This window comes from Notolepis coatsorum (genome assembly GCF_963971535.1).
Source record: "Notolepis coatsorum genome assembly, chromosome: 7".
Classification (NCBI taxonomy): Eukaryota; Metazoa; Chordata; class Actinopteri; order Aulopiformes; family Paralepididae; genus Notolepis; species Notolepis coatsorum.
This window is the reverse complement of record NC_140171.1, coordinates 94,628,532-94,640,271: the sequence shown is the minus strand read 5'-3', so window position 1 is coordinate 94,640,271 and position 11,740 is coordinate 94,628,532. Positions and strand designations below refer to the sequence as shown.

Here is an 11,740-nt window from a genome sequence, read left to right as displayed (position 1 = left end):
ACACACACAGAGCTGCCAAGGCCCAGACTCAATCAATCACCAGTGAATTGAATTGTCCTGTGTCTTTGCGATGGCAGCAGGAGTTGATAGTTAATGAGAGAGCAGGGCTTTGATGGACGACCTCGTCGACTCCCGCTAAGGCTTGGCAGCCGTCCAAAGCCCTTTGTGTTTTTTTGTTTTTTTTTCCAGGAGCCTGTCTACTTACAGTAAAGATCAACTCCATCGTTTATTCCCCTGACTCCCCCCCCCCCCCCGTAATTCTCCCTTGCCAGTATGGCTTTAGGGTTGGCGCACAAATCACCAAAATGCTCCGTTGTGGTGCTTAACATAAGACATTCCTGTTTGTTGATCCCCTTGGGGAAATGTGTCTGTCATAGCAGCATGGGGAGGGGGGGGGCACAGATATGAGCAGGGTAATAGTAGAACGACGTAAATATAAGCAACACTTATTTAGCTTGGGAGTTTTTAATTAAGTTCTGCATTCAAAAAAGTTCAGCATGTGCGTTCTGTTCATGGTTAAAGTAACGTTGCATTCGTTCAGTACACAGCACGTACTGAACCGAAGGTCCCGTACCGAAATGGTTTGGTACGAATACGTGTACCATTACACCCCTATAAAATAAATGACAAAACGCACGCAAACCGACGAGGTTGTCCTCTTAGGCGCAGACGTGGCTTGTTTCTTTTATTTTTACCGCTAACGGTGGAATGTGTTCTATTTCTGCGTCGTGTTGTGAGATCGATGCCCACGTCCCGGGTAGCGTCATCACACGCGCTGTCTCGCTCTCACATTGCTTCCAACATATACCCACATATACCCACATAGACACACATACACCTACATATACACACATAGACCCACACATACACCTACATAGACACACATACACCTACATACACACATAGACCCACATTTACCCACATATACACACATAGACACACACATACACCCACATATACCCACATAGACACACATACACCTACATATACACGCATAGACCCACATATACACACATATACACACATACACTCACATATACCCACATAGACACACATAGACACACATATACACACATACACCCACATATACCCACATAGACACACATACACCTACATATACACACATAGACCCACATAGACACACATAGACCCACATAGACCCACATATACCCACATAGACACACATACACCTACATATACACACATAGACCCACATAGACACACATACACCTACATAGACCCACACATACCCACATCTACCCCCTCCCCCCCTGCCAGCAGATCACTACTGGAAAAGAAAGAAAGAGTTTGTTCTGGGCTCCGCCGAGATGCCTGTCCACATGGAATGACTGATGATGATGCTTGATGATGATGATGCTTGACGTCCATGAAACCAGCCGATCAGGGGGAAAAAACAGATTGCTTTTCATCCGACCGGGTTTCATGTTTGACACCGAAGGTTTATTTATTATTTGGTTTGCTTCTTTTGACATAATCAGAGACCAAAAAAGCTTTGAGTGGCCACACTGGTAAAGCCCCCCCCCCCTCCACGCCTCCCCCCTGCCGTCCCAGTGTAAAAGACCAGACCACCGCAGGTGTGGCGTCATGCATTGGCCTCCGTCATCTTTCCCACTTGCCATTTCTGTTGTTTCAGAGGTAACTGAGCACTCTGAAACCTGGTTAGTGACTTGACCAAAAAAAATTTAAAAGGGTGTGGTAAGTACCCTGTGAGTCTGCTCCGCCCACCTCTCCCCGCCACCCCCCTCCCAGTTCTTCTCCTTCTTTCTCACCTCTTCCGCATTCACACCTGACACTGTCGTTGTTACTCCTCGGCCGACCTCTAGGGGGACTGGTAAGGGTAAAGACCTCAGCACGATCAAGTCCCTGCGTGTGCTGAGGGTGCTGCGTCCGCTCAAGACCATCAAACGACTCCCCAAGCTAAAGGTAGGGTACACTCTGTATGTGTGTACATATAGATTTATTTCTATTAAAGGCATACTTTAGTAGAATTATCCCCCCAAAAACTCATACTCATACAAACATAATCCCTCTCAACCATTTTACTAGATGGACGTGTTTCCCTATAACACCCCCCCTCTCTCTCTCTTTCCCCCTCTCTCCCTCCCTCTCTCTCTGTCTCTCTCTCTGTCTGCCTCTCTCTTTCTCTCTTTACCCTTCACTCCCTCCCTCTCTCTTTCTGTCTCTCTCTCTCTCTCTCTCTCTCTCTCTCTCTCTCTCTGCCTCTCTCTACCAGGCTGTGTTTGACTGTGTGGTGAACTCTCTGAAGAACGTCCTGAACATCCTGATCGTCTACATGCTCTTCATGTTCATCTTTGCCGTGGTGGCTGTGCAGCTGTTCAAGGGCCGTTTCTTCTACTGTACGGACGAGTCCAAGGAGTTTGCGCGCGACTGCAGGTCTGTCGGGATGACTGTTCTCAAACAGTTTGGCACTTGTGAGGTTAAAGACGATGAGATTATTGACTACCAAAAACAGTATCTTTTGGCGTTTTCCATTGCATGGTACCTACTCGACTTGAAGCTACTCTACTCAGCCTTTTCGGTTTTCCATTGCCGAAATTTGCGGATGGAACACTGAGTGGTCAGAAGAGAGAATCATCACTACGTCATCATTGCGCTACAAAAAATAAATATTTACCACCAAGAACAAAGAGTTAAGTCTCACAAAAAGATTGGTAATTTTGTTAGCTTATGTGCTAATGTGACTGGGATTTCCCATTATAACCGTAAGCGTAGCTAATAAAGGCACTGGTCTCATAGCTACATAGCTAGCTTCGAAATCCTCTTGTCTGTATGTGTCGCGTTGAAGATGACGTCACGGCGCCATCGCTATGACAACCGGCTACACTGACGGGGGGTACTACCTGCAGTGGAAAACTAACGAAGTACCAGGTACTAAAAGCGAGTAGAGTTGAGTCAAGTCGAGTAATAATAATAACTTTATTTGTATTTTATTTAGTAGAGTAGGTACCATGCAGTGGAAAAGCGGCATTTGTAGAGAAAAGAGAAAGATCAGATCTGTTTTCTCAATTAATTCAATTTATTACAAGCTTCGTCAGTTCAGTCAAAACGTCCATCCAATCTTGATATTCACACACAATATAATATCCCCCTTCACTTCTCGTGCGCTGTTGACTTTAAACAGAAGCTGGACACTCCCTCTTTCTCCTCTCATTCGTCAAACAATTTAGAATGGGAGGGACTATTCGCACTTATCCACCAATGGGAGACGACCCCTCCCTTAGGGGCGTCTCTACAATTCGTAGCAGCATTTCTGCAGACCCCTCTCTGATTGGTTGAGCTCCATTTCTGCAGACCCCTCTCTGATTGGTTGAGCGAAGCCCCTCTCTGATTGGAAATGTACTACCAGATTCGCGTATAACATTATTTCGCGTGACTTCGCGGTTTATTCATAACGTTATGCACATTTCACAACACAGCCAGCTGTCAGAAACTGTACATTGTAACGTTGTTATTTCGCGGCCTGCCCATTTGATGTTCCCAAATCATATTCAGAAAGTATCACAGAGACTTCTATTGACCAAGGAATTAGTTATTATTAGTAAGACACAACATTTCCGTAGCAATTGACCATCAGACTCTTTCTCTTAAGGCATTAACTGGGTTAATTAATATAAATGTTATATTGTAACTGTCTAGTTACACATTGGTTCCGAAACATGTATGTTCCAGGCTGCAATTAAAACTTTGAATCTGAGAGAGCTCTGGTCAGCGAAGCCGGCGAGCGATTATTATTGGTTTTTAATGACAAACCAATTACATAATCCTATCCAACATATGTGTAAAGGCACACACAACATATTCCAGTTAACGGTATATTTCTTTAATGATTCGTTATGGCGTAATCAATACTTCCATGCATATAAATTGCGTTCGCGACCTCCATGTTTTGGGGCTATTCATCAGAAAACTCGGATCCGGGATTCGGCTCCCATCCGTCGGGCAACAACTGTGGGTTTTCAGCCTCTCTCTCTGAAGCTTAACGGAGTTTCGACTCCTGGCTAGAGGAGCTTGTCGCGGCTCATGCGCATGCGCGCGCTCGGCCAATCAGAGAGGGGTCTGCAGAAATGGCCTCAAGTCAAGTAAAGTCAAGAGTTTTATTTGTCACGGCATACGGATATACAATGAAATGCGGGTGGTCTTGCCCGCAACGATGTGCAATTGGTACAACATATAATAGAATCCAATACAAAAAATGTGTGCAATAAAATTGTGCAATAACAGGTAGCAGGTAACAATAAATGTGTGCAATAACGGGTAACAGTTAACAGTTAACAGTAGTAGTAATAGTGGTGCAATACACTGTTACTGTTGCTAATACTAAATTAAAGTGGCCTTTCCTTTTGGCAATAAGTGAGGGTGCGTGCGGCCTGAGTGTGTGCCCGCTCATGCTAAAGTGTTACAGTGGTACTCAATGTTCATTGTTCAGGACTCTGATGGCCTGGGGGAAGAAGCTGAGCCTAAGCCTCTCTGTCCTAGTAGCTGGGGTTCGCAGGCGTCTGCCTGACCTCAGCAGCTGGAACAGGCTGTTATTGGGGTGGTGAGGGTCTTTCATTATCCTGCAGGCTCTGGATTTGCACCTCTTGTTGTATAGAACCTGCAGGGGAGGTAGTGCAATACCCGTGGTACGCTCGGCTGAGCGCACCACTCTCTGTAGGGCCTTCTTGTCTTGTGCCGTGCTGTTTCCATACCAGGCAGTGATGTTTCCAGTCAAGATAATAACCAATAAGCCTCAACCAATCAGAGAGGGGTCAGCAGAAATGCGGCTACGAATTGTAGAGACGCCCCTTAGGGCACGGCCACTCCTCTCCCCCACTCTGTTGTGCTGTTACACAGCTGTTCTTCAGTATACCTGAAATAACATAATAAAGAATTTGTTTATTATCTTGTGATCTTAGCTATTTTCCTGCTTCAACAACTAGAAACTGTCATGACTAGGCCTATTGAACCCAATATGTGTTAGGTTTAGACAGCATGGTGGTGTTGTAGGAGGTATAACCCAAACGCAGACAGGCAGTGAGGTAGCAGGCAGGACACGGCAGATTCAAAAGGACTTTACTAGAAATACATAAACTGAAACACTACAAACAAAAACCTCTCAGTGAAAACTGGAAGAGGGAAAAACTAAAATAAGGGATACATGAATGAACCTAACATAAACTGGAAACAGACTTATTAGACGAGGTACAGGAACGATAGCATATGACAGTAACATGGACCACGACAGGAAACCTAGGAGGAGTGAGCCCACAGGAAGACAGCGGAGCGGGCGGAGTCTGGGACGAACAGTCGGCTGGGAGGACCATTGCTGGGGTCAGGTTGGGAACACTGTGCAGTCCTGACTGTGCGTTCAATATCCCAGATGATAGCAGCCACAAAGCAGGAGGACGGCAGGATGGGATCAGGGTCGGGACCGGGCTCCACCGCCGAAAAGAGAGGAGACAAGGCATCGGGCTTGACATTCTGTGAGCCCGGGCAATAGGACAACGTGAAGTTGAATCTCCCAAAAAATAACGCCAACTGGGCCTGACGGGAGTTGAGACATTTCGCTGACTGAAGATAGGAGAGGTTCTTGTGATCGGTCCAAACGATAAAGGGAAGAACCACTCCCTCCAGCCAGTGGCGCCACTCCTCTAGCTTCATAGCCAACAGCTCCCTCTTGCCGACGTCATAGTTCCTCTCCGCTGGGGATAGATGTCGAGAGAGGAAAGCACATGGATGGAGCTTATTGTCTGTATGTGACCGCTGGGACAGGACAACTCCCGCTCCCATATCCGAAGCGTCAACCTCCACCACAAACTGTAAGTCAGGATCGGGCTGGACCAAGACGGGCGCAGAGACAAAGCGGTGTTTTAGAGAAAAACAACATCCGCCTCAGGAGATCAACGAAAAATGGAGTTAGTGGAGGTGAGAGCACAGGGGGGTGGCTATAGTTGCGGATGAATCGCAGAAAAAAATTTGCAAAGCCCAGGAAGCGCTGTAGCTGCTTCACGGAGGAGGGTTGGGGCCACTGGGTGACCGCAGAGACCATAGTGGGGTCCAGCTGTACCTGCCCCTCTGAGATGTTATAGCCCAAAAAGGATACGGAGGATACATGGAACTCGCACTTTTCCGCCTTAAACGAAAAGCGTATTCTCCAACAGCCGTTGGAGAACTATGCAAACATGACGTTGATGAGTCTCCAGGTCCTTGGAGAATATTAGATGTCCCTGAAAACGTCATTCACCAGATTCTGGAAGACTGCTGGGGCGTAAGGCCGAACAGCATCATGAGATACTCGAAGTCGCAGATAGGGGTATTAAAAGCCAGTCTTCCACTCGTCATCCTCCCGAATGCGAACAAGGTGGTAAGCGCTGCGCAGGTCCAACTTGGAGAAGACAGTGGCACCGTGCAGAGGACCGAAAGCAGAGCTGATGAGGGGCAGCGGTTACTTATTTTTTACCGTGATGTTATTAAGACCCCGGTAATCAATACACAGTCTTAATGTTCCATCCTTCTTGGCTCGTACGCACCTCTCCGGCTACGGACGAGCCCAGTCTTTTGCTGGACAGGATGGACAGGAGGATATAAAGTGCCCAGTCTGGCCACAGTACAAACAAGAGTTCTCGTTGAAATGGCGAGTCCTCTCCTCTGCAGATAAACAAGCTCGACCCAATGGCATGGGCTCTGAGCCCTGTTTCATGTACGTGGTTCAACTAAGTCGATCAAGATGTCCATTATCCAGCTTCAGTTAACCCGATGTTCGAAGCCGGGATTTTCCTGTTTCACAAAGGTGGATTCAGTCTCGTTAACTCAAGCCAGACTTGCAAGTCAGGCTAAATGCGCGCGGCCGTTTTAGGTGAAAAGCCAGCACGTATCGATGGCAGAGACCCTGATTCTCAACGGCATTGATTGATTAATTGATTTAAGACTTTATTGACAGATTGCAATACGGCTCAATCGCCTCGCCGACAAGTTAAATGCGTTATCTATAGGCTAATTCTAAGTCCCTCATTACCTCAATCAATCAGATTATATTCCTTTAAACTTGCCTGCTGGATTGAATAATCAAATGAGATCTTGCTAGCGAAAATAACTAGTTAACTGTTATACAGAATTACGATACGGCCCTCTTGCCCATTGATTGATGTATAGTCAATCTTTAACTTATCTCCAATGTGGTCTAACGGGTTGTTCTTTTGACTTTCACACGGACGACCGGGGTTCAAGACCCTAGTTGTCTCCTTTTTTTTGCAATATAGGAATAATTCAATTTGGTGCACGTTGAGAGCTATATAAAGAATGACATCCTCAATGCATGTAGATTTATAATATTTTAACTTAAAACCAGGCTACTTTGGCGTATAATCATTAATATTATATTCAAAAAAATCATATTGGAAACACCGGGATTTGAACCCGGGTCGCAAGGTTGGCAGGCTTGAGCACTACCGCTGGGCCACTGTGCCAGATGGGATAAATTCATTGTTTATACATTAATGAACGAGAGACCCGTGTTTAGAATATTCCTTATTTTGAATGAAGTTTTATTTCTTTATCCTCATTCATTCATGTGACGTCAACGGCTCATTCAATTTCTCAAATCCGTCAAACAGCGCATCTCATCAGACATCTTAATCCCAGTTACAATTAAAATAACCACATTTTTGTGTACATCGCACGAGCGAGCGCCACCGTCGCCACGGTATATATAACGTGCATTATTTAGGACAAAGTGAATTTAATATCAGCATTTTGGGTCTATTTTACATTTCAAAAGCCCCCTCTGGAAGAATGGAGCACAAAAACGTAATTCAGAATGGTATAATGCAGATCGTAGACTGTGGGAATAGTTTCAGGAAACGAGCTGTCACTTCTTTGCGGGGGCGTGGCTCTGCGTGATCGGGCTAACTTGAACTTGAACTCTGCTTTCGAGCAGGCTCAAACTTTTGGATCTGTTGGCATGGTGATCTGGAAAATCCACGTACATGAAACCGGAAAGTCCGGCTAACCCAGTTATCCAGCTAAAGTTATCCGGCTAACTCAGTTATCCAGGTACATGGAACGGGGCCCTGGTTCGGACATCCTCGGCGTAGCGAAACGTCCGACACTTGTTTTGCTGTTCTGACAGTTTCGTCCAACGTGGATTCCTTTCCGTATAACGGCATCTACCGACCGATCTCCTGGTTCAAGCCAGTAGGCAGAGAGTTCCATAAGTTTGCCCCTTTGACGGAGAAGGCAGACTGTCCAAACATACTTTATTATTATTATTATTATTATTATTATTATTATTATTATTATTATTATTATTATTATTATTATTATTATTATTATTATTATTATTATTATTATTATTATTATTATTATTATTATTATTATTTAATTTTTTTCTTGTTTAACTGTGGATTGTGAGTTTAACTGTGGATTGTGAGTTTCTTGTATAATGGTATAAATGATTATTTGTGTAAATTAGGTTGTACGCCGACCATTAAGTAAATACTTCTTTAGTTTAGGAATAAGGGCAGGTAACTATAAGATTTATTCTTCTTCCTGCTCCTTTTGTCCATGTAATGTTATTTATGATTGTGTAATGAAGAAACTCTGATTGTATGATTCCATGTGGCAAATAAAAACTCTGAACTGAACTCTTGCACATGGGAACAGTACAGTCACCATTATTGGAAGCTTGTGTGTTTGCTCTGCTAGAGCTCCAACGTCTAACCACCAGTCCAGAAAATAAAGATGACATTTAAAAACGAGTCTAATATTACAGAAATCATTTTTTTTCAAACGTGAAAATATCCTGTTGTATCTATGATGTACCTGGTAATGTAGATGCACAAGAGACAATATCAGGTGGGCTCCACACCAAGGTCATTTTCATGAGCTACAATAATAAAACAAATACAAATACCCACATTAGCCATGAGCTACACATTATATTAGTACTTGGAGTACTTTGTGTATTATGAACGTGTGTTTGTTGTGTTTCCAGGGGAGAGTACTTGGTGTACGATAGAGATGAGGTGAAAGCGCAGAAGCGGGAATGGAAGAAGTACGATTTCCACTACGACAACGTGGCTTGGGCCCTGCTCACCCTCTTCACAGTCTCCACTGGAGAGGGGTGGCCGCAGTGAGTAGGACACACACACACACACACACACACACACACACACACACACACACACACACACACACACACACACACACACACACACACACACACACACACACACACATCATGAACACACACACACATGCACACAGATGCTAAAAACACAAACAATATGGAGGTACATTTTTATCACTAGAAATCTAAATAGTTAATTTGTAGCCTACTGATTTTGTTGTGATTTGATTTATATATGTTTTAAGAATGAAATCTATGATTTACAAGTTTAATTATCAGTTCTCAAAACAAATGGTGCAGTAGTTATATTTAATTTAATTTATGTAGCTTAGCTACCTACAGGGGCGAATTCACAAAGGGATTTTTCTAACCCCAAAACAAACCTTGCTATTCACAAAGTACTCGCAAATGGTGAAATACCGTGCTAACTGCGTTGCCATCATCATTGCGTCTCTGTGCGTCCGTGCTATTGCGGGTATTTAAATTAGGTAATATGGGTGAAAAATGTGCCCCTTTCTATGCAAATGAGCCTCATTGCAAAAACACTCCAATTCACAAAGATCTGCGTTAATTGCCACACGAACCCTGTAAGGCCCAAATTGACATTATCAACTTCAGAGGCCAGAATGTGGGACCTATAAACACATTTAATACCCAATAGCATTGTGAGGCTGAACAACTGGACCCATTGACTATGTAAATGTGCTATACATTTTTTTAAATAAACATTTACAGACTTTTTTTAAATAGCTAAAAGCTAAAAGTGATGTTGTAATTTTGCAACAGAGGGTCTTACATGGCTTTAGTTAAGTTATTCACATCTTCAGAGAGTTGGTGGTAACTAAGCGCATTTATAAGGGGTGTCATGGCCAGCGTCTCCGGCGATCATGGCAGCAGTGATTGTAGCCAGGTGAAAGCATCGTAATGCCAAGTGTGCTCGTGAGAGAATATTTAGAAGGAGAATATCACTTTTTGATTTAAGCAAGACTGAAATCATCCGGAGACACAGGTTGCCAGCTCAAGCAATTCCTGATCTACTCAATGAAATCAAGGATCCCATGCAATGCCTGGCATTGTCAAACTGCTGTCAACACTCCAGGGCCCTCATTTATCAATCTTTCTTAGAAAGTATTCTATTTTCATACGTAAGCACAGAATTTAGAATGTGTGCACGCACAAAAAAAACGGGATTTATCAACCGTGCGTACACAGGTCCTACGCTCCTCCGTGTTGATAAATACCTCTTTGTTCTACCGTCAATGCTCGTGCATGATTATCCATATATGGTCATGAAAGTGATGAAACACCCCCCATGGGATGTGAAATAATGGACTGACCCGAGCGGAACTCTGAGAAACTTCACGGGAGATTGTTCACTGAGGCGCTGCCGAACCAAGAAGACACAACGCGTGTTATGGGATAAATAAAAGGCTGACTTGTAAACGGTGATGTCAGATATCAACGGCTCCCTAAGACCATTGCTGCAATTCTGCCTGGACAGCTCAAAATACTAATAAAGACCGTTCGTTGACCACTGTTTGGCGTTGGTGGTTTGATTGATTGATTGAAAAGTTTATTAACAGATTGCAGAATGGGTACAGTACGCGGTTAGGTGGCTTAGCGGAAATTGCGTTCGTCACCAACCCCGGAGCTGTGAGCTGGATTCGCCTGTTCGAATCCAGCTCACAGCTCCGGGGTTGTCACCAGCTTGGCTGGCCGTTCACACAATTGGCTGTATTAGAGGGTGGGAGAAGCTGGCGGGGTGGGTCCGGGTCGTTGTAAACAGCGACTCCTACAGTTCGGTCGGGGCGCCTGCTAAGCGCGGATAGGACCTGAGTGGGATAGTGTGATCCTTCCACACGCTACGCCCTCTCGGGGAGGATCCGCGCTGCCAGGTGAAAAGAAGCGGTTGATTGGCTGGACGTGTGTCAGAGGAAGCACGTGATAGCCTCCACTCTCCCAGATGATCTGACTGTGGGGGGTAAGTGCGCAGCGACCAGGAAGGGGATTGGGAATTGGCATACGACATTGGGATGGGAGAAAAATCTGAGGAAAATGGAGGGGGAAAAAGATAAAAAAAAAAAAAAAAAAAAAAAATGGGTACAGTACAGTACAGCTCAATACATACAATTGTTAAGGGGATGCAGACCAGAGAAAGACTTTCGTCTTGTTTACATCAGGCTCCCCCATTTTCAATTCATCATGTGTGTGTCATTATAACTGTGCTGTAATATGAATGCCTTTATTAGTTGTGTTCGATTGGCTATAATATGATTTTTAGAGGCATCTATTTTGAATGAATGAATGAAAACTTTATTTAACAGATTGCAGAATGGGTACAATACAGTACGGCTCAATACACACAATTGTTAAGGGGATGCAGACCAGAGAAAGACGTTTGTCTTGTTTACATCAGGGTCCCCCATTTTCAATTCATAGTGACAATTATGACATACATGACATCATGACATTTATGGCATAGGGACATACATGACATACAGGTATATAGTACTGTTACATTTGTGACATATATGATATGCAAATATACAGTACTGTTACCCATAGATCCTAACAGAGAATATATACATATGA

The 11,740-nt window shown here is 44.1% G+C and overlaps 1 protein-coding gene across 1 annotated transcript in view; it reads left to right on the top strand.

Annotated features, from left to right (window-relative positions):
• LOC311231699 (voltage-dependent P/Q-type calcium channel subunit alpha-1A-like) overlaps positions 1–11,740 on the top strand; it is a 188,165-nt gene that overhangs the window by 84,737 nt on the left and 91,688 nt on the right. The window contains 3 exon segments of the mRNA XM_084318327.1: positions 1,845–1,944; positions 2,255–2,415; positions 9,014–9,151. Of these exon segments, the coding sequence (XP_084174453.1) occupies positions 1,845–1,944; positions 2,255–2,415; positions 9,014–9,151 (399 nt within the window).